The sequence below is a fragment of the Dicentrarchus labrax genome, unplaced genomic scaffold (assembly GCF_905237075.1).
Source record: "Dicentrarchus labrax unplaced genomic scaffold, dlabrax2021, whole genome shotgun sequence".
NCBI lineage: Eukaryota > Metazoa > Chordata > Actinopteri > Moronidae > Dicentrarchus > Dicentrarchus labrax.
In genome coordinates, this window is record NW_026136716.1 from 8,007,982 (window position 1) to 8,032,200 (window position 24,219).

The 24,219-nt window shown below is 41.4% G+C and overlaps 1 protein-coding gene across 4 annotated transcripts in view; it reads right to left on the bottom strand.

Annotated features, from left to right (window-relative positions):
* Positions 1-24,219, bottom strand: part of LOC127378476 (potassium voltage-gated channel subfamily H member 7-like) — a 63,305-nt gene that overhangs the window by 33,456 nt on the left and 5,630 nt on the right. For all 4 annotated transcript variants that reach the window (XM_051427325.1, XM_051427329.1, XM_051427328.1 and 1 more), the window contains exons 3-4: positions 6,937-7,092; positions 572-1,051 (exon numbers count right to left, since the gene is read on the bottom strand). In XM_051427325.1, the coding sequence (XP_051283285.1) occupies positions 572-1,051; positions 6,937-7,092 (636 nt within the window). The remainder of the gene's footprint in view (positions 1-571; positions 1,052-6,936; positions 7,093-24,219) is intronic.

Genomic DNA, 24,219 nt, shown 5'->3' on the forward strand with positions numbered 1-24,219 from the left:
GGCACGCCACATCTCGCATCCCCTATTTTGGGACCACAGGGAGTTTTGTGATTAATAAAGTAAAATTATAGTCAATGTTTGTCACAAGTAATAAATTCCCTCATAAGTCTAAATAAAAACACAACATTTGGGTATTGACCACATCTGACTCTTTGTTATTATCATCACTTCAAATAGTGTTTTTGTTAGAGCAGTGGTAACCAACCACACACTTTATTTAAAGATCCACTCCAGAAATGTTTTTGAATGTATAAAAAACTGATTTGAATGATGATTTGTATCTGGTATGTGTCCCTGCCCTAAAAAAACTCATCATAACATCAACTCCTCGTTCCTTTGAGGTGAGCTCAGAGAAACTTTCACCTCTCAGCTGATGAACGTAAAAACAGCCCTCTGGCAAACTCTTCATCCATAACAGTAACTTAACAAATTTTTAAGTGGAGGAGGGTTTAAATTTAAAAGATAAACTACAAGTAGAACAACTTCAACCATAAAATATGACATAGATAAAACACTTGTTAGTAGTCTTTACAGCGTACATTAAGGGCTTAGTAGAGCGGGAGATTCCTACCTTCACTGGCATGTCTGTCCCTGAACAGCATCTTGGAGTTGGACCCAAAACCTTCAATGTCGTGTACGGAGGAGGCTCTGCGAATACTGCACACACTCTCTCTGGAGGCGGTTGGAGTGAGGCCCGGGATTGACGGAGCTGCAATGAGTGTGTCCTCCTGGCTCTGCTGTTGGGTCTGGGCGATAGCCTGGTCCGGGTATATCCGGTTCCAGGGGCCCTTTGGTGACGAGTGGTCCAAAGGCCCGGACACGGGCGTGGAGCAATGGCTGGGGCCGATGAGGGCGCGGGTGTCGTTGGCGTAGGATGGACTGCAGCTCTCGCGGGTGGTGGGAAGTTGGTAGTCACGTGTAGCAACCGAGCCGTCGCTGTGGCGAGGGGAGTCCACCATGACGGCGTCGGGGTCTTCCTGGGGCAGGGACTGCTTGTTGATGCCCAGGAGAGGTAAGGCCGGGAAACGGAAGCGAAAGAATCTTCCTTTCCCTGACAGAGAGCAAGAGAGAGCAATAAGAAAAAGAAACTGAATCTATTACTGTCATATTGTTCCATAATGGTACCCATTCGACATCCGTTTATGGGGGGCAATAACAGTGAGCATGGGGTGCCTAGAGGGAACTGGTATCACATATAAACAGGCAGTGGATCCCAAAGTCACTCAATTATGGTGAAGAGTTGACAGTAAGTTATTGGACTGCTTTGAGACCAAACACAGGATAAAAACAGAAAGTATGGCTGTTTTTAATGAGCCAGTGGGATCGACATAACCCCAACTGACCTTGTGTTGTGTTTTCATGGAGTGTTTTCAGAAGAACGCGCTTGCATCCTTCAACATCCCTGCTGATATCTCGCACTTGTTTGCCAAAAGCACTGAAAAGCCTGCCAATGCAGCAATCTTAAAAAGACCCTGGCAGATCAAAACAAATGCCCGTTCCGCCTCGGGCACTAGTTCAATCTACAATTTCCTTCAATTATTCATGGTGGAGGACATTTGCTAAAATATCGTACGTAGTAGCACATTTACGAGTCAGTCCTATCGAAGATAAGAGTATGTGCAGGATTTTAATGAGATGAAGCACTTTAACACAGACAAGGTGATATTAGGGGTGCTGCTGTCATAACAGTAGGTAGTTCTGAGGGAATGCTGTGCAGGAGAAAGGTGAAGAAACAGGAATATAGTAAAGTTTAGTGTGAAGTCTGTTAAAGTGAATGCATGTAGGCTATGCTACCCACGCACACACCATTCACAAATAGGCACATTTAGTTGCATCTAACAATATCTGTCATGAGAGAGACTGTCACACTCACAAGATTCCACATATGGACCGCACACCATGGCCTGCATGTTGTGAATCATTTAGTCGCCTGAACATATGCCATACATATCAGAACGCTGTCTCAGTCTTTGAAAACAAGTCTTACTGCCATGCAGCGTAGTGAAAAGTCCCTTCATAAAAGCATTACAATGAGCTAACCTGAACGTATGAACCAACCAGCTCACACCACATCATTATGTTCCCTTTATGTAGTTGCTTGAGTAAACTACAACACATTGTTATTGACATACTCGTTCAATATCTGCATAGAGTGGAACAGCTATGGATGTATTCAGAGACACAATAGGTGGTAAAATAGAAAATAGAATTAATGTTTGAAGCTCAGCAGGGAAGCAGCACACAGCCTTATCTTCCCCCATTGCTCCTTCTGTTGGGGTGAGACAAACTAATTTTAGACACAGTGCTCTCTGTCTGCCTGGGTCACTGTAATGTGTTTAAATTAAGTCTTGAGCCAGATGCTGATGACGCTGAAAATCATCATCTATATTTAATTGGTGATTTAAAGCTGGATCTAAAGCTGAAATCTACAGCACACATGAGTAAACAAGTCATTTATCTGAACGACGATGACAATTAAATTGAATTGCTGTTGTGGTTTCTGAAAAAGAATCATGAACAAAGTTTTGTTTCATCTGTTCTCAGCGCTATGAGGCACATGAAACTGCTGATCAAAATACCATCTGATTCATCAGTCTGCAGCTGATCCAAAGCCAGCAAACCCAATTTATATGCCTGAGAGTCTGCATAATACAGCAAAACTCTGTTTACCGGGGCTTTTCCCTCCAAAGGAAAATTGTTCCCTTTTGCACTCTGCAATATTACAACATCATTCAGTCGTGCCGCTCTACCATTTCACATATTTGACAGTTTGATCTAAACACTAGCCTCGACTGTTAAAATGACACCTTAACAAAATAATGAATAGTAGCTCATGAGCATCCACATGCTCAGAGCTCTGTTTCTAATTACTGTGCCTAGAGGATAAACATATACGCCACAAATCTTTTAATTAGCTCATAATTCAGTCACGCACCCATGGTGTGTGCTGAGAACATTGTATGTAGCTATATTTAATTGTGATATTGAAAGGGCTGAACCTTGCAGGAATATGCTGCCCTTTGAGTGCTGTTACTGGGTTGTGTGTGTGTGTGTGTGTGTGTGTGTGTGTGTGTGTGTGTGTGTGTGTGTGTGTGTGTGTGTGTGTGTGTGTTCACTCTCACTCCCTCTCCAAGCCTCTCATTCTTTCCCTGCAAAAACTCACCAGTGGCTTTACACAACCAATGGACGTACAGTGGCCCTTGTTGCTATGATACCAGATAGTAATATTTGCATTGAATATTAATTGGGCCCTCAGATCCCTGTGTTGGAGAGTGAAATGTCTTTCTGTAATGTGAGCATGATTCAGATGTCAGGGGAGAAGTAGAAAGAGAACAATAAACCTTCATCCTTTGGTTAAAGCGACACAAAAAAACGTCTTTGTGTCCTTTTGTTTCTCTCTCCTGCTCTTGTGATTTTGCTGACGTTAAATGAAAAAAAAAAACTAATTTGCATGTGGTGTTCTTTTACCTTAAGGAGTGTTTACCTGGGCTCCCAGTTCTCCTATTACTCACCAGCTCCAGAGAATAACATGGATAAATCTGCTGTGTCCCTATTTTGCCCCGCACTCATTTATAGACAGAGAAAATTAAAGCATGATTGCATTGAGCCTGAGTTAATAACAGTTCATTTTTATTTTTTGCAGCATTTTTTCTGATTAGTTGCCAGCAGATTGTGACAGTTAACACACACACACACACACACACACACACACACCTCAGGTGGCTCAAACATTGTCAGTCCGCACGTCACATCTTCAATTTGCATACATTTGGAACCCAGCACCTGCAAAGGGATCATGTATGTGTGTGTACCTTGTTGGTTTTTGTGTCTCCGGGTTCATTTAGTGTTCAGCCTGACTTATTCTAAACACACTTTGTTATGAGTTTTATGAGGCTGTCACTGGACAATTTTAGTGTCCTACTGCAGTATCACTGTAGGGGATAATCAAAGCTATTTATTGCTTCTAAAGAATGACAGCAAGTCATAATTTTCCCAAATGCACTTGATTTTGACTTTATTTTTCCTCTCCGGTGGTTACAAATAGGCCTTTTCTACAACAGGAACTTGACTTAAGGTGTAGCCACTGTTGAGCTGAAGGCTCCAGGTTTGGGGTTGTTAAGTTCCTGTAGTGGGAAGGAGCTAAAGAAAGCCGATAAAATGGATTCTCTTTGATGAGCTGACAAATTAGGTATTTTGTTTAGCTTTTAGATTCACATTAAAGTCCCGTCACAGGCTTAATCTGAACTGTTCCAGTCAGGTTAGGTGTGAACACAGATTGCTATTTTACTGGGAGACATTACATCTTGATCTTTCAGTGTCGAGTTTTTCCTAATATGAGATCTCAGTGGTTGTGACGCAGTGTACTGACAACATGCTAATATATGCCGCTATCTATCTTTGGTGCGTGACATATTCGGCTCCTTATTTTCCTACCGATGGCCACTTGATGCCTACACATTGTCCTGCTTTCTAAGTGCCTAATGTACCTCAGTAAAACATTTTCACACTGCTTTACCCTTTAAAACACTAGTTCAAAGTTGTAGCCAAATAATTTGAATTAAGCTCCAACAAAAGTACAGTCAGGAAGACTATTCTCTTGTACGCTTAGGCCTGTAGTTTATTTGTCACTCATCCTAACATTCACTCTTCTCACGCATGCTCACTCAGAATTTCCTTGCTGTCATTATCAGGGGCTGTCATTTGTGGTATCAGCTGTTCTTGTCAGCTAGTCTCATCTATCCAACTGCACAGTGACACACCTACATTGTTAGCCTATAATCTTGCTGCTGTCTTTTTAAATAGGGTTCTCTCTGTCAGCCTTTGGTTCATTCATGCTGCCGCTCTTTTCAATCAAGAAAGGCCTTCAGTGCCGTTCTTTGCTCTTCTTTCAATTAAGAAAATACACTCCAGTTCTGATATAACTGATAGCAGCCACCATTGTTGTTTTTGAGCAAACAGTCATTTCTCACACATGCCATCACACACACACACCTAGCATTAAATCACGCCCACAGCTCATAGCTTCTAGTCGTTCTTTAAAGGACTAATTGGTCTAAACCACTGTGGTTTGGACACAAGCGCATGGCTTGAAGTCTGGCAAGATAGATTCTCATATTATATTGTGATCTTGCAAGACCAGCTGGCTCAAGGGTCAGGGCAGATGCCTCTCGATTATACAAACCTCCTTGTAGATTATAAGCACCAAAGACTTTCTGTCAAGACTTAATCATCAGATATCATCTGTTATGATAAACAATTATCTTCAGTCACTGAAACACCTCTGGTCTTTTCTTGTGGAAGGGGTCCTCCTCAGCCACACCAAAGCAAAATGGGGGAAATCCAAGATGGTTGGAGAATGGATAGACTGTCACTAAATGGCAAAGGCAATCAATAAGCAGCCCCTAATGCATGGTGGCTCATTCCCCAGAAGGAGTTTACATGATCATGGATCATCAGCTCACACCAGCTAAAGGCAGCTGCTCCTACACACACTGCAGAGCTGCTCCTCAGAATAGCAACACCATGTGTTTCACTGAGTTAAATTTACATCTGTAGCAGTTTGTTCATCTGTGATGTTCTGTTGAATTATGCAGAGTTATTCATAATTTGTGACCTCTGTCCATCTGCTAGTAAAAGAGCAATGCTAGGTCTCTGGAGTTAGCTGTGAGGAAATGAAGCCAGGAAATACCAACTCTCTCTGGTAATCCCTGCGACGGCAGAGGTTGCGTGTAGGCAGAGAGAGAGAGAGAGAGAGAGAGAGAGAGAGAGAGAGAGAGAGAGAAAGAGAGAGAGAGAGATGGTGTCCAGCACCAAGACTCAACCTAGTAAACAAATCTGGACCTCACCACCAGATTTGCAGAGACGCCCACTTAGATATTCAGATAGGCATGAATAGACTTTAATTCAAAGAGGCCTGCTCTATCAGGGATTGCCCTTGTGCTAAGGCTGAGCAATTAGCTCCCATAGAAAAGTGAAAGAGGAAGGCCTTATCAGCACACACACACACACACACACACGCACAAACACACACATTTACAAATTGAAAAGCATACATGTTCACACATGGTTTCGCAAGAGTGTACGCAAACACACACAGACAACCAATGCTTATATACTCAACACACGCATCCCCACTCTTCTCACTATACACCCCATGAGGCAATGCAGCCTGTTAGGGGCCTCATCCAATTACAGTCATGTGGAGGTGACCTCTGGTCCTCCATGCTGCTGCTTTATATGTCACGGACATAACGTGGAGGAAGGGAGAGCCACAGAAGAGAGAGGAGGCATCCAGAGCATGTTTGAGAGGACCACAGGGGAATGGCATTATACAGTATTACACCGACAGATCTGGGAAGCAGAGTACTCTCCAGCACTGCTCCAGTAGTTCATCAGGCCATCCTGGCAGGCTATGAGCTATAATTGGGCCAGACCTTTGAGATGATGACAGGCTAACACATCAGTGTCTGCTAAACGCTGGTGTCAACATGCCAGAAGAAGCTGTCTTGCAGGGATTTCCTGCACTGCTGCAAGTAGAAGTCAATGCAAAAGCTGGAGTTCGCTACAAGTTCCGTCTGGGTTTTAATGTTATGCTACAAGACTAACAAAACATATCCATTACAGCATCTAACAGGGCGTGCAACCTAATATTAGAGTCATGTCAAATACTTAAGACACAGTTTGGATTGCGTAAAGGCACAAATTGATGTGGATGTGGGAAAAGGTTACAAGTAAAAGGTCACAAGTGGCTGTTAGTTGATATCCCTTTCCAACCTTTTCTGTTGTCCTTGTTGTTCCAGTCTCATCCCGCAACTAATACTTTCTTCTGTACTTGCAGTACATATGAGAACGGAAAAGTTTATAACACTTAACACACCAACAAGGCCAGGATTAGGGAATAAGAGCTTCCACTGGCCCTTTTCTGTCTTTACTCACGTTGCTCAGCTTTGGATGGCGAGGTGTGGTTGAGTCTCTCCAGTGAGTCACTGCTGCCTTCATCCAGGATGTAATCAAAGTTAAGGATGAACATCATGACCACGCCCTCCTCGTTCTTCACAGGGATGATATGAGTTGCGCAGAGGAAGTCTGAACCTAACAAATGGTAAAAGGAAATCAGGGTTAGAAATGGGTAATAAACTTTTATATTTGTGTTTGATGGACTTGGTACTGCAATCAGTTATAGAGGCCTGAAATTATGAGCCTCATCAATCTAAAAGGCTTGCCTGATTTAAAATTCATAACTTAATTATTTTCTGTGCAAAACAAAATGGTAAAACCTAAACAAAGACTCAAAGTAACACACCAGCTTTTCAGATACAGTGCAGTTTGACCCTGGAGCTCTCTATTAACACTCTTTGACATTCAAGCATCTTATTCCAGATAAAGCAGTGTGTGCGGAAAGGCTTGGCAGAGAAATGAGGGTGAAAAGGTCAAGAGGTCCACAGAGAGGAATGGCTCTGGAGCCGAATGATTTCATACAGTATATCCATACACGCCCAGAGTCCGTCCTGCTGCTGGATACCGCACAGTTCAATGCAGTCAAATACAGTGCAAACATCCATTCACCTCCAATTTCTTCCATACTGTATCACTGTGGATGACAACAAACAAAGTCATCACTATGTAACATGAATTACAACTGCTATGCCTCGTGCTTTACTTCCTATCATTTTCATAATTTGGTCTTTGAATGTTCTCAGTCTCATGAAATTGCTCTCAGTTCATAAACCCCAATTATTAGAGTTGCCAGTGGCTCCGCAGTGGGAGGTAAATTTAATGCAACCCTTCTCAGTCGCTAATGCCTCATGTCTAAATGTGCCTAATTTATCAAACAGCAGACAGGAGGTTTACATAGATGAAACAGAGTTTATGCCAACTGTCTTGTCTGAGTTTCAAATTAAATATTGTCATTCAGAGAAAAGATAAAGATATTTTAGATTTGCCTGACTTTGGCTTTATTGATAATTCTGGGCTTTAACAGTGGTATCTCTGGTTGCCAGCATTGGCTAGATGCGATGTAGAGAGGCTGGTGCCTAGAGTTACTGGTGTAGAAAATTAAATGTATATTAAGTTTTAAATAATGAATGTGGACATCTCTGGAAGATCCTCTCCCTCACATTATGCTCTAAGTCCTGCTGTCACTAGGAGGCTATTTATAGCTCACCCAGCAGGCACCCAGCCTACAGCATTTCTTTTCTGGGGGAACACAGAGACACAGACACACTGCTGCACAAGCATCTCTGACTCTACTCACAAATGTGTGTGTACTTGCGAATTTGACGGCCGTCGTACGCACGCACACGAATCCCACACATACAAAATAACTGCAGAATTTCAGTCTTCGGATATTTTCTCGTATCGAATTGTCAGGCTCCAAAATCCTATTGTGCAGCAACATTACAGACCAACCGCTTCACCACACTGGGGTTTGATTTATGTATTGGGGAGCCCTGATTCCGCTGGGCTAAGCAGTAACCTGCCCCTAATAGTACATCAGTGTCACTGTGAGTGGATGGAGCCATTAATTTCAGTCAGAGGGAGTGAGGGAGGGGGGCAAGAAGTATCACGACTCCCCTGCCTTTCTTTAGTGACAGTATGCAAAAGAGGCTCCTACTTCAAGCGGAGGTGTCTCTTTGCATTCATGATTTTTCCAGAACAGTCTGGAGCTTAAGGGAAAACATACTGCAGCAAACACAGGGCACAGGGTCTAGAGTATCAGTGGAAGTTATGAGAAGAACATGAAAGGGCTCCCAAGTTTGGGGGAGAAAATATGTGTCTGAGCTCGTCTCTAACTAACTAACTTTTAAATTCTTGTATTTCGCCAAAAAAAAGCCTTGTTAGTAATAAAATGATGTCAGTGTTGAACCCTTTATCCACATCTACAGACATGAGAGTATAAATATGTCTGTTTTACTTCCTTAAGCACAACGAGCAGCAACAACAGTGATGAACGTCCTGTTATTTCGAATCCTGATGATTCATTTTGTTTGCAAATTGAAATTAAAAAGATCGACATGCATCTCCATGGAAACAAGTCAGCACTCCATAGAGAAAAACTTCCTGTGCCGAGCTGGACATTAGTTTGATTTGTCTCGAGCACAAAGAAACTTGCAAGGTATTTTTTTTAAATTTAAATTAGATGATCGTTCTTCTGCTGAAGACATCTGTCAGTTAATTTTTCAACGTGTAAAAGTTACTTAGTGTAAAAGTGTATTATTTCAAATTGGTTTAAACACTCAACACAGGATGAAAGTTAAAGCTCGGGTTGGTAATGTATTTCAGAAGCATTTGTTAGATTTGTTTGAAATTCTCTTTACATCCCAACAGAAATCAATAAATCACATAATGTGTGTTAGGGGAGCAGCTTTGAAGGGAGACTTGAAGGGGCGGGGTTGGATACTTTCCAAATCTAGCCCTCGCTTGCTACTTTCTCCAATGTTACCTACCCTAGCTTTAAGATAGACCTTTTTTCAGCGTATGGATGAACTGAAGCAGAAACAGAATCTTTTTTTCAGCAGCATCAGGGGCGCATTTCCCCCTGAAGCAAAACTCGTAGATATAGAAAAAAAGCTTTGTCTAAAGAGGCTATATTCATGCTGAGTGAACGTCTCCCCTGTGGTTGAATTTAATGGCGATGTGTGTGTGTGAGGCCCAACCACACATAGGCAAAACAAAATGAAAACACACCTGTGCAAAAACATAGGTCCAGTGCACACACACACACACACACACACACACACACACACACACACACACACACACACACACACACACAAACCCTACAGAGTTCATAGTGTAACCTCTGCATGCCTCAGGAGGGGACGTAACCCCAGCTTTGTAAAGCAATCTGGATGTGCGTAGGTGTGGGGATGTGTGTGTATGTGTGTACTCTAAAAATAAGCTGCTTGGAAACCATAGGCATTTATAATTCATAGGACCTAAGTATTATGTTCTAGAAAGCATAATGGTTGGACTTGTTTAGGCAATATAAGAATGAGAGGAGGCTCGATGGTTATTTGTGTTTGTGTATGTGTGTGAAGGAGACAACGAGAGAGAGAGAGAGAGAGAGAGAGAGAGAGACGGGGCTCAAAATAGATACATATGAGAAATGTGTTTGCAAAATTGGTTGAAATAACACCTAAATTCGACTAACTAGGTTGTGAAGAAGTGTGTGGATGTTTTCATTATGTTTTCCATTTGACTTATTACTGTAACTGACTGGTTGCTCATCATCGGAATAATCAATGTTTTATTTATGTATGTGCTGCTTTTACATTATGTCAGACTCTTCCAACAACAGCTAAATACATTTTAATTTGAAAGAAAGAGGAAGGTTGAGTGCATGCTCACCCATACAGGGGATGAGAGGGGACTGACTGACTGTGTGTGTGTGTGTGTGTACTTTATGCGTAGGTGTGTGTTACAAAGGACAGAGTTAGAGTTGGGTATACAGTGCTGCATGTGGGTTTGACAATATGGAAATGACAAGAGAGCAAGTGCTGGTTTGTGTGTGTGTGTGTGTGTGTGTGTGCGTGCATAAGTGTGTTTTCTCTGTATTAACCGCCACTTTGACTTGAATGTCTGTCTATTTATGATTTAAATCTGCATCCAAATGTAAAAATGACAATATGTGTGCTCATTTCATTTTTCCATTACTGTCAAAGACATGCATAAGTGTGTGATGAGGCACAACAGAATGAAGCCATTTTGAATAGAAATAAATCTGTTGATACAATTTATTTTCCATTTCCCTCTCTTTCCCCTCCATTTCCCATTATCACGTACTTCTTTTCACTCACTATCTGCCTCCATAACTCTTTCTCTAGCTTTTTTCTCTCCATGTCTGTCTCTTCTTCCTTCACTGTTATTAAATCCACCCTAGTCCTCATTTGTTGTCTTTTTCTGTTGCTATTTCTCTCACTATCCCCGGTTTTCTCTTCTGCCTCCGAGTGCCTGATCTGCCTTATCTGTGTATGTCTCTCTCCCTGAGAAATGAGATAGCTGCCCAGGTTCTCTGCAGGAAGGCCACCTGACGTGTTATAAGTGGACGGATCAAACAGATCCCTGGTGCTACCGCCAATGCAAATTTCTGCCTGTCTGCCTGCATATCCTGCCTCAGCGGAGGGTCAAAGACAAACACACACATGCGCGTGCACACTCACGCAAACAGAAATAACATTTACATTTCTCAGTTGCACACTGGCATGGAGACAGAAGGGCACGCACACACAAACACTAACGAGGTTCCCAAATCTCAGCTCAGCACACCACGGAAGCACAGACAGACACCGACTCACACACAAACACAGTCGCTCACACACAGCCCGCCGGCAGCATTAATTAGCAGAATGTTCTCTGTCCAACTGAATCTAATAAGCAGGCGATGGAGCTGGTTTACATGGTGCAGTGTAATGAGAGAACGCACCTTTGAAAGGCACTAAAACAGCTTCAGTCAGAGTATCTCTGACCAGATTATTCATATGGAGCTGCAGAGCAAAACATAGTTAAGCATCCAAATGTGATACATCAGGTGACATCTCTACTTCTAGAAAAACACAGCGTGACTCAGCGTTCTCCTTCACAAAATCAAATCTAGAGTCACGGATGGATGGGCTGAAACAGAAACAAAACCTTTTCTTTCTAATCCTCTGAGGACGGTGGCTCGAGGAAAAGTGCCGACTTGCAGCTTTTGCTAGAGAGGCGAACAGTCTCAAACTTTTGGCAAGGTGAAAGTGAGCTGATAAACACAGGGCTGTTAATCATCCATACAAACATCACACAAAATCCTTGAGCCAAACCGGACTGAATCCTATATAGCGGCCTGATAAGCCTACTGCGTTGCTATTGCATTGTTGCACTGGCCCGCTGTGTCAAAGTCAAGCCATAAGCCTTAAGCCTGAGTGGAAATGTGGGTCTTATTGATTTAAACATTTTCCACTCGGCTTCATTTCCTCCCTGACGTGGTGCAGCCTACCTGGATTAATAGGGCTACCTGGTAATCTGTTGCTACACAGATGGCTCGGCAGGATGACAGCACAGTGTGGTACCAAGTGCATACACAGAATACGCCAAATCACAGTATGCTGAGGGGCTCTTTCATGTTTTCAGACCAAAGCTGCATTGTTTATTGTCATCTCCTTTAAACACGCCACTACTACACTACTGTGGGGATCCAGTTTTTACTCGGATAAACCAAAAGATTTAAAAAGGCAGGTCCGCACACACAAAGTCACCTACACGCCAGTTGGACTCAATGTCTCTCTAATAAACTACTTGGATGACTGGTCCAACCAAAGACATTAGTCATGGAATAAACACAATTATATGCACAGACAGATGGATAAATGTGGCTACTCATCCAAAACAAGGCTGATATTCTGCATGACAAATACAGTGAAGGTAACTTTTCATGTTTAAGATCTCTTTCAGCTTATTTGACCTTGAGGTTTGGACGGAAAGCAGCACCACGGTTGGACATCAGGACAAAGTTCAGATGAGGACACTGATATTACACCGCTGACCAACTGTTCCCACAGAGTTGTGCCTTCATTACACAAGTCATCCTATACACCCCCCAACACACACACACACACACACACACACACACACACACACACACACACACACACACACACACACACACACACACACACACACACTCCCTGTTCACCTCAGTACACTCAGCCTGTGTCTTTTGCTACCTCCCCATTCTTTTCCTTAAGTTATATTAATTACACTCTGCCAAGGTTTGTGTCAGTTCAACCTCATTTTAAGCTTGAAGGCTCACTACTCCTCTGTGGTAAAGGTGATACACTCCCCCTTGAATCTTCTTCTCACTTTCATTCTACTGAATTCAAAGTTGAGCTGTGAAGATGTTTGCTTGAGATTTTTCTGTATTTTTATGCAGATGAAGTAATGCACACTTTTCTAATTTTCACTATATAAACCAAAGTCCCCCACACTTTTATATACATGCTTAAATATTCCAGTTTAGATTTAACTGGATTCAACACTAATCTCACTCCAAACACTTAACTGAAATGTTTTTGTTTATTAAAAATGGTAAATTATCAGCCAGAAGGGATAGAGGGAATATACAGATTATTTACTTAAAGATTCCCTCCAGACACATTTTAATACATAAAAGTATTAAAAGTAAATACACTCCTAATTCCAAATGGGACTTTTAAATTATGGAGCCCACTAAGGTTTTGAAAGTAGGAATAACAATCTTACTCTATCTAAAATAGAAAAAACCTTTATCATTCTAATTAGTACATGATGACATCTAAATCCCAGCATACATTGCTTCGCACAGCTCCAACTTGAGCAGCTCACAACACCTGTGATATATATGTGATATGCAGGGCCTTCAATCTATAATAATGCATCTTATTTCAGATGCTGATGATTTGTTTTGGATGCAAAATCAAAGTAAATGTAGCTGTTAAATAGATATAGTGGAGGAAAATGTAAAGTTCTGCTCCAAGATTTCATCACAGCAGAGCCATAACTCTTTGAACATTATCACAACTACATTTTGCACACTCTGAGGAAACTTATTTCGTTATTGAACAAATAGGAATTGTTTGAGTGTGTGCTCATAGGCGGTGCAGTGAGAGGAGTTCCAGTTTCAAGAAGCTGGAAATTTCATTAGATTCTATTTCCACTATCAATAATTAAGACAATGTAGCGCAACGTGCGCTTGTTCACAGTGGAAGAGTAGCTAAAGTGCAATGCACACACACTGATTAGTAAGTGCGATTAAAATGCATTCAGACCTTCTCTCTCACACTCAGACTCAGACTCACACACACACACACACACACACACACACACACACACACACACACACACACACACACACACACACACACACACACACACAGAGCAGTTTAACATCTGCTGACTGGTTGTGTCTGACTGATTGTGGGATGGTGGCATATGGGAATCTTGATAGTCCTCATTTGGAGAAACCGCTGCCAAGAGTATCGCAGTCAAAATCATTTTAAATTGCAGCCTGTGCTTTTGGCCCTGGCCTAATAGACAAGGTGTGTGTATGTGTGTATGCAGTTGGGTGTATGTGTGAGTGACACTGATGTGAGCTGAGCCTCCAGCAGCAGGGAGCTGTTGGTTGGTGCTACACTGCTTGAGGGGTTATAGTGACATCTCCCTCCTTGTTTCCTTGACTCTCCCGCTCTCTCTCTTTTAGTCAAAAGCTCAGCGGGGAGCTTCCTTGCGTTGGCACGGCTAATTGTCATCAAATCAACTTATCCGGGTCGCTCTCTGACCCTGCGTCTGCATGTTAGCGTGTCTGAGTCAATCACTGCTGCACTATTATTGCTTCCTCTTTGACTTTACATCAGAAGGTGAGCAAAACTAGCGTTGCGCAGGCTGCACCACACTGGATGTCTAACAAGCCACTCAATGTGGTGTTGAATCTGGAAAATGTGGTGTACAATAAAAATCATCTTGTCTTAGGGGTAGAAAATATACAGTAATTCCCTTTCCTTGACACAGCTGAGGCAAGATTATTAGGATGGAGAAAATACAAAAGTTACATATGAGAACTGACCTTCTTTCAGAGGGTGGAAGGCTTATTGTTTTTGCCTTCCATTCTAGGGAAATGTGATCCCTTCCTCTTCCCTCTCGGGAACATTCAGTTGTACTAAGAGCTGTTTAACTCTGATGCCTGCTCTCTAATCCAGGAGGGAGAGCGCTACTTTATCCCCGGGGATACAATATCATCAGTGGTGGCACGCTGGCCCGGTGGTTCCAGAGACTGTAACCCCAAAGGTCACATGTCAAATCACTGCAACACAGAAGTTTGTCCATTGATGGATAAATGTCCACAAGCTACACACCAAGGCCCCATTCACTCCATTACTGCCACACCACAGAAGATAAAATAAAGATCCTGGTGTTATATCATGGCTGTTGAAAAGAAAGAATTGTTTTACTGCTAATGACTGAACATCTTTTTAATCTATACACACTGTACACTACTCCCGAGACCTTGAAGTTATTGCTCCTATGGCAGAGCAATTTACTTTTTTTGTAATTTCAGAGCACAACATGTCACCTACTCAATATGTCCACAGTGCCATCATCACTTACATCAAGAGACACATATCATCTGGTCCTGGAACCAAAACCTAAGAGAGTGTAAAATAATGGTTGTTGCATACAAGAACTGATGGATTAAAGAAAATCAGTCAGGGGTAAAAAAAAAAAAAAGAATCCATATCATTGCACCTCTTCTCCCATGTGCCACCGTGCAATTGCCTCGACTAAACTGATAGGACCTGTGGGTGTGATACAGTGATCCAGTGCAGCCTTTTGAGGATGTGGAGGCAGCCAATATTGCTCCACTAGATAACTAGATAGACAGAATCAATGCAGAGAGTACACGATGAGCAAAATCCAGGCATTAACTCATAATGACTTTGAACAGGACACTTGATAATGTTGGAAAGAAAGTCTATTATTTAGGGAGATTGTCCTTTAAATAGAAGATCACATATTTGAGTCACAAAACACCTCAAGGTCAAGGCCTCCTGTTACAGCATCCAGGGGTAATACACTTCCTAAAATGTGAGTGTAAGTTGCATGCTGGAGGAGTCCGCTAAATGATCAGATGACAAGATATTCGAGTGCACTCAAAGTCAGGTAGCTATTTAATATCATCAGTCGGGTTTTGATGTCATTCTGAGATCAATGATTCATCTAAAATTAGTTTTAGGTAAATTGGTTTTGAAAGACGTGGCTTTTTTCCAACTCACAATGTAGTGCATTTAAATCATTTGAATACAGGAAACAGTAGAGAATCTACGAGTGTGTCTAAATACAAATATCTTAGGAACAGATCCAAATAAATGCAAACTAAAGCTTAGTCTGTGACTGAAACAGAGGATGAGTCACAATGGAGAGCAGAATAATAATAATGTAGTCATATTTAATGTCCTTGATAATGAAGATCTTGTTTATATTCATGCCTCACTCTCAGTCTTAAAGTCTCTGGATTTAATACATTATCTTGCTATTTTTTTCCATGTTAGCTATTTCACGTGTCATTGTGTTCTGTCTCAGAACAGAGCAGCAGTGTTTACTGTGCATAAATCACTAACAAGTTATCTCTCTTGTCTGCAACATAAGAATCAGATTCCTTATTATATCAGATTGAGCTTGGCTAATCTTAATTACACAGTTACACTTTTATTCTGAATTTTTTATTTGAACCAACTGCTTGAAATGAGATTGTTTCCACTGATGCCCTATTATGATATTTGCCTTTGTAGTATTATCTTTATACTTGTTTACAGGACAAAGAGGCTTGCTCTCAGTGTGTTGCCCCTGTTAATAGAAAGGTTTGATGTTGGAATCACATTATGCCTGTATAGTAAAACATCATTGTACTTTTTGATGGCTTGCTACGTCAGATTTGTGATGGTGTGTGAGGAGATAATCTAAGGTCATGGACCAAGTCCTAATCAATTCATGGAATACAACAAAGCATTGCACAGCAGTATGAACAGGAATTATCTGCCTGAAGCTTTGGGCACCATGTGGTGTCACTGAAAAAGGTGATCTGGGAGATCATGGTGGGTGATAGAAGGCTCTGCAGACTCTGTCAAACAGCAAGCTGTGATGGTGCCATAAATACACTGTTTTTCATTATGAATGTGGAAAAAAGTCAAGACTTGACAGATGGTGCAGCAAACAAGGAACCACAAATCAACGTGATTAGATTGGATCGTGTGTGAAAATAATAATAATATTAACAATAAATTAACTGCTCCATGTGCTGACTGTACTAGCTGCTGCCACTAGCTAGTTAGCCGCCCTATTAGCTGACGGTACCGGGACAGAGAGGGAGTGTTGCATGCTGCCGGGGAGCGGGGCCGGAATGGGACAGGAACGGGCCTTAGCAGCCTCCCAGTGACCACAGCTGGGACTCAACACTGTCACTTGGCAGGACTTGAGTGGGGTTCAGGCAGGGAAAAGAGAGGCATGAAACAGGTGGATATTTCATTGCATTGGCTCTGTAAAAATCCGGGTTAATAAGGGATACAAAGGATTTATTATTGAGCTAAGTAACTTCATAATTTTGTCCCATTGATGTAATAAAGCTGTTGGAGGAGTTTTATTTTTATTAATTAAAATGGTTTTAAATGAGGTAGGTTATCTATAAGTAGCTGGATATTTGTTACTCCTAATGCCAATACTGACTCAGTGTATTTATTTTCTGTGTTAGCTCTGTGTATATGGTTATATAGCCTATGATTGGTTGATTATCAGGATTACCTTGACTGTGACACATCTTACAGATGTCCGAATCACACCAGCACATCAGTAGGATTATTTTTGAACATATACTAACGTTACATTTAGCTGCGCACTAAGCTGCACATAAACCTTTGCAGAACATCCAAAAAGGCCCGTTTATTATGGGTTGGATGTACTCTGACATGACTGGGATGCTCAGGGTGTACACTGATGCCCATGGCATGCATATTTATTTCAATAAAATACATTATTTTATTTTAAACAATATAAAGCTTAAATACTTTTGCAAGACTGAACTGTTTGAACAACAGGGCAAGGCATACACACAAGCAAAAGCAATTACAACATCACTGGGATAAACTGTACGTGCTCCTGTAGATGCTGAAACAAACTTGATTAAACAACAGTGTTAAAGCTGGACAGGCTCCAGTTGCTGTCACCCTTGTCTTATGGTGGCACTGCAGTACTAAATTACTTTTGTCAAATTGTCAGGGAATCAGCAATCCATATATCCGACTTCCCACAGCAAAAGAAAAATACAAAAACAATATGAGCCCTGGTGTGTCTCAGCATGAAGAGGACTCACACGGACAAATCAGACAAATTAGACAAATCAGAAGCCTTGATAATCTGCCACTGTTTTGTTGAGGGTACGACTAGCTGTGATGAAACAGGCCAGTGGCCGTAAGTTGCCCCTTCAGACCCTCAGGGCGTGTTAATTCAAATTCCAATTCCAGTGAAAAAACATATTGTAGTAACAACATAAACATGACCTTGCCAAGAGACAGTTCTGCCAATATTCCTTGGAGGACCGAAGAACTCTTTGGAAATCCAAGCAACATATTTTGAAGAACAAAATTCAGGCAAAATAATAAATTTATTAACACTTTTATTTAACCAAAAAAAAACCGAAACGTTAATCAATGCCCACATGAATGAAAACCATCAGGCCGACACGTGATCTGATGAATGAAAGAGCCTGATAGGAAATTCATTCACATGTGGCTGTTCATTCACAGATGTGCTCATACCCAATCGGTGAATGAGAAGCAGGAATCCTTTATACAGAAGAATATGGGGGGGGGGTCCAACATGTTTAGCAATAAACCTTTTAAGTGCAATCGTGTGAGGCTTTTTTAACATTAAAAAAATTCCATATCATATGGGAAGATAATCTTCTTTGCTCACATTCAGTTTATCTCTCAGATCCCAGCTGGATGAATGGTATTTCCCATGCATGGAGCTGTCTGGTGTACAGCTGTGCAGGGTGGGTGAGGGTAGGTGTTAGCCCCTCAATAAGGCAAGAATGAGGAGAGACAAGGGGGAGGGGGAGCTGCAGAACGAGGTGTTTGAGCTGGAGCAGGTTGGGGGAGGGGCTGTCAGACTGTTTACGGTCTGTTTGTGGTAATACCATCACATAATGGCAGTGTGTGTGGGCTTAATCCATAGATCCAACATCAGAATGACCTATATTTATCCACTGGCATGATGCCTGCAAACCCTGGCTGTGAAATGGATTTCATAAGTAGAAAGCTGAGGTTAAAGTGTTACCAGATCAGCCTGCTACCTAGTCATGTAAATGCAGGTAGCACACACCTACAGCTGTGATTAGTTAGTAGCTAAAATGTGATGGTAAGATACTAAGCGGAGATAAAATGAGCGGTCCGAAAACACTGCAATCGTGGCTTCAAATGGGAAGTATTGGGAAGAAAAGTGTGGACCAGGAGTAACCCTTTTCCACCAAATTTTAGCTCTGGTTCTTGAACCGGCTGCACTCAGGATTCAACAACAGTGTATTCTAATGTCGGTCATAATTGTGGTACTTAAAATCCTAGAGGCAGGTAAATGTGTAGAAAAGATATATATAGAGGAAACGGTGGAATGTAAAGTTATTACACATCATTAAATCTCCAATTTCAGTCTAAAATGTCAGTATCAAGTCTCAAAGACCCATGTTAGGTGTAACCTGAAACAATATACAACCTGAAACAAACAGAGAGGACATTCCTTACGTTGCATTTCAAGTGTTTCTTCAGATCTTTAATGATTTTTGTTGGAGGGTGGAGTTGAATTTGATTCTGAAGTCATAAACATCTTGATAATGACCTGTTCCTGCAGCCTTGTACTCGACGGGAAGGTCTTCTGGGAGAAAATTATGTCAAGACCTGTGACTGTAAAGGATGACCCAACAGTAAAACAATGGGAAGGGGATGGCCCTTGAAGGAATGAATTATTGATCCAAAAAAACCTTGTTAAAAAGTAAGTGAAGGGTTTCATGAATTTCAATACTAACAAGTGAAAAACAGAAAATAATTTATCTTTCTGAGGACACACTGTTCTCTTATTAATGTCACTGCAGATGCGGCATTTCTTTATAATCTACAAGAATAAATGGTAAATGGTAAAACAACATAGTTATTTGTAAGGGGGGTTTGTTTGTGCTGTTTTTCGATGAAACAACGCTTGTCTCACACAAAAAACGCTTCTAAATACACTTCTATGTGGATTGGCCTTTACAGTGGGAATTCATCTCAGATAGGAATTCATTTAAATGACTGTTGTACATCATTCTGCATTACAGTGTATGAGATCCTGTGGTTTTTATACTGGGTGTGTCTATGAACCAGTGAAGTCAGTACGGCTCTGAACCTGCATCACCGAGTCAAAATCCTCCACATTAGTGGTTCTTTAGTCAGATTCTGCTTTTGATGGCATTTTCAGGATTGTGTGACTGGGTGTCCCTGTAGCCTGCTCTGTCTCCCGCTTTGAGCCCCATAGGCAGACATGCCAGGATGAGTTGCAATGATATATCATGGCTCTTTCAACAGTTGCCAGGACAACACTATGCTGTACTGCACACAGAGTTTTTTTTTTTGTAATAAGGATGGAAAAGTGAGGGTGTGACAGATAGAGGAAATCCATCTGAATAGTTAAAAAATGTATGAGTGAGGTATGTTAAAACACGACTACTTTACATCCCTTTAAAGAGCTCAAGTTTATAATAGCAACAACGAAGGACAGTAACTACAAATCTGCTTTTCTTGTAAATGACCAATTTGTAATCCTGGAGCTCTTCTTCTTTCTGGCAGCCCGAGAGAAGCCATTGAAGAGACTCGTTATAAATGAGATCCACTGTGAGGCATCAACAGAGAGGAAATCGAAGCCCTTGCTACAACACAAATTTGTCCATGTCACTTTATATTGAGAGTGTGGGGGGGGCTTGCTCATTACACTGCTTTCTCCCAGGCCGTACTCAAAGTCACACAACATTTGCCAAGCCTACATTTATTCCATCCTTTATGGGTTTGGTCTGTGTTGGGCGCTACAATAACTGACATAGCTTTTATGGAAGTCAATTGAGGATAATTTTACATATCTGAATAGTCGTCAAGAGGTAACCCCCCGCCCTTCAGTAAGACAGACAGAGGGTGTTAGAGACAGAACTAGGGCCATCCATAATTGAAGCGGCTCTCAAGCTGCTGGACTGGATTCAAGAGGGCGTTCCCACAAAGGAAGAAGCCATCTGATATTCAGCTTCACCTGATTTCTCTCTCTCTCTCTATCTGACACCTTCATTTACACTCTCTTGCCTGCTCACTAACTTCATCCCTCACAGTCACACAAAGCGTCAAACTTAGTTTAGGATGAAAACTCCCTCTTACATCCTCACACTCCTTTTATCTCATTTATGTGTCTAATTTTGTCTTGGCGTTGGCCCCCCCTCTCTCTTTCCCACTGCATCTGCTCTTCTCTTCTTTCTTTCATTCTATCTCCCTTCATGCATATGTCTTTCACAGACACAAGCTGTCCACTGTATGCTCTCAAAACACAGCTGAACCTGAGAATGTGAAAGAAACTGCAGGCGAAACAGAATAAGAGCTTATCTTGTTTGCACAGCAGCGGATGTACAAGAATTGGTTTAACAAAGAACGGTCACACCATCAAACTCAGGCCACTTCAGCCAAATAACCCCGAATCGTATCATCATCAGTCATCATGTCTGGCTTCCTCTCAGGGCTGTATAGATCCTCATCCACTAGTTACTTGTTATTCTTAAGAGCAGTTCACACAACGTGGTGGAGTTGCATCAGCCGCATCTAAGCTGCGAGAATAATGTCCGAATGTGTTGTTGTAACTGTTGTGTCTTAGGGGTATGCATTGACAGGAATCTGGAGATACAATATTATTATCACTATACTACGTCTGATAAATGTCCTCACTTGAATCAGTGTCGGTGGGGTCTGGAGACTACAAGTTTGAAAATGAATAAAATCTGCTCTAGGCTACATTAGCCATTAATGTCGGTGGTTGAGTTGCATCATTGGTAATGTAAGCGCCAGGATTTGAAAAAGACGTTTATTCTGAGTCCTAAAATGTAAAACGAGTGCAATGCTAAAGCGGTGGAGTTCTCTTTTAAAACAAGGCCAAACGAAGCTAATAATTTTACTGTAAACGACATGGTCAAGTTCAAGTAACACATAAAAAGCTTAAAAAGATCCAGTGTGTAACATTTAGGAGGATCTATTGGGAGAAACTGAATATAATATTCATAAGTATGTTTTCATTAGGGTATAATATAATGTGTTAACTTAGAATGAGCCTTTTATATCTACAGATGCTTCAGGTTGCCTTCCATGGGGGCCGTTACATCTCCATCCTCAGGGTGAGGGATTCTTATAGCTTATTTTTCATTTTAAAGGCGAGGAGAAAAAAACTAATCTCAGTGAGCATCACTGAAGCACAATCAACTTTAATCTATTTATAGTGTGACATTTTCAGTCTCATTTGCTATTTGCAAGTGAGAGCTTCTACCATGTACTGAGCTTATGGATTTCTTGATACACCAAGGACCCTGAGAGTCGTCTCTTTAATATGGACAGCGAGACACTGAGATTATTCTATTTGAATCACTGAATGAAGAGGCAGAGAGAGCAACTATTGCTGAGTAAATATGTGCTACAATGGTTTATTTTTACTCAGTGATTGAATCTATCATTAAGAAAAGGAGGTTTAAATGCCTAATCTCTAACTTGGGAAATTTATTCGGAGCGCTGAATGCATTCATTAACCAATAAAACGCTGTGGACTAAGAAGCACTGACTGTAGAGTTAGTTATAGATACTAACTGTAAAGCTTTATTCAATATACGATTGGAAACAGGTCGTCTTTAAAAATAAGGGGTTGTGCTTCTAGCTATTGATTAATCATTTGCTTTTATTTTAAAAGAGATCATTCCATCTTGCAAATCCAATTTCTCACTAACTAGACTGTGAAGCATTAGCATTTAAATAGGACATGTGGCTATCTTTTACAAAACCGTGGCAGCAGAACACAAACCCAAATCCAAAACCATGGCAAATTCCCAGCATTTACTGTAAGGCCACGCAGTGGAGTTATTTTGTCAAAGGCTAATTGAATGAAATATGATTACGATTTAGGTCCTCTCCTTTTGCTCTCACCTGCAGTTTAAACAAATGATCCCTTATAGTAGATGTTTTAATGACATCCTTGGCTATGACCTGCTGTGTTAGAGAAAGTGATCTCCCCTCACTGTGGGGCTCATGTTTTGCTATTTGAAAAGCCATTGATAGGGAAAACATCCTTTTCCTTAAGTGAAATTAACCTGGAGGAATCAGCTTTAGATAAAGGCCCCAGTGTTCAGCACAAACATGACTATGTACAAGTGGAATCGTCAGCCTGCAATAGTAAATACCACTGGGAAAAATTATGTCTGATAAGATTATCATGTGAAAGATTAAATAACTGCAAAGTGATGGGCTGTACACACATATCCAGTCTAAATCTGTTTATCCTTTGCCTATTTTCTTTGCTCATGCTTTATGAATCAATGAATTTGTCCAGCACACACTTTTTGCTTTGTGATTCTGTGATATGTATCTGTCGTCATCTGTCTTAAACACACCTCACATAGTACACCCACAAAACACATACCGTATGTGCGCACACACACACACACACACACACACACACACACACACACACACACACACACACACACACACACACACACCAGTCTCCGTTTCTTACACACACTACATTATGCATAATGACTACTGCAGTATCCTCTTGTTCTCTCACTCAGGCATTGGTTACGAATGGAAACAAAGACTAAAATGCATAAATACGTGGGATGATGACAGAAAAGAGCAAAGCAAAATAGCATTTATGCCTCACTCTGTCTTTCAAGGTGCTGATTGAGTCGAGAAGTAACTGTGAAACTAATGGCCTCTGGAAAAAATCTAAATGACACCAAAGTCAGATTTAAGAATAGCTGGCCTGTCCATTGCTCTTTAAATGAATGCAGTAAACAGCTCAGCATCTAAATGTCAAGCACAAGGGTTTGGGGCAAACTTTCACCACTTTAATGACAGCTACCCCTCCTATAGAGGTCATCGAGATATGTGCGCTGGAAGGCAAAAGGACTAGTGGTTTCGCAAGGGCACAAATCATAAAGCGTTAAGAATGTGCCAGAGATTGTGCTGACGAGCAGAATCTCCTTCACGGACTGTAAAGGACAGCGGGCGATGCGTTTATGCAGACCCTGGGTCAGAGGATTAAAAAGAAGAAGATTGCCTCACAGAAACCCCTGTGGTCCACCATGAGGAGAGCAATCAGCTTGCTGCAATGGCATTTCCCCTGGAATTCCAATACAGAAGACAAGAGAGATAGGGGCTAAGGGGTGAGTGTGTGTTGGGTGGAAGAAGGACAGAAGTAGTTACATCGATTCATGCATTCGTTCCTGCATTGTTTAAATCGCAGTATTGCTGAAAATACGACAGCTCCTACTGCCTTAGTCTTGTTGTGCTCCATTCTTTTTCTTTTTGCCATTTTTGTTCATGTTTCCAGACATACTATTATGATTTTTCTCACCGGAGCTGCCTGCCTCTCCACATTTTGATTACATGAATGTTG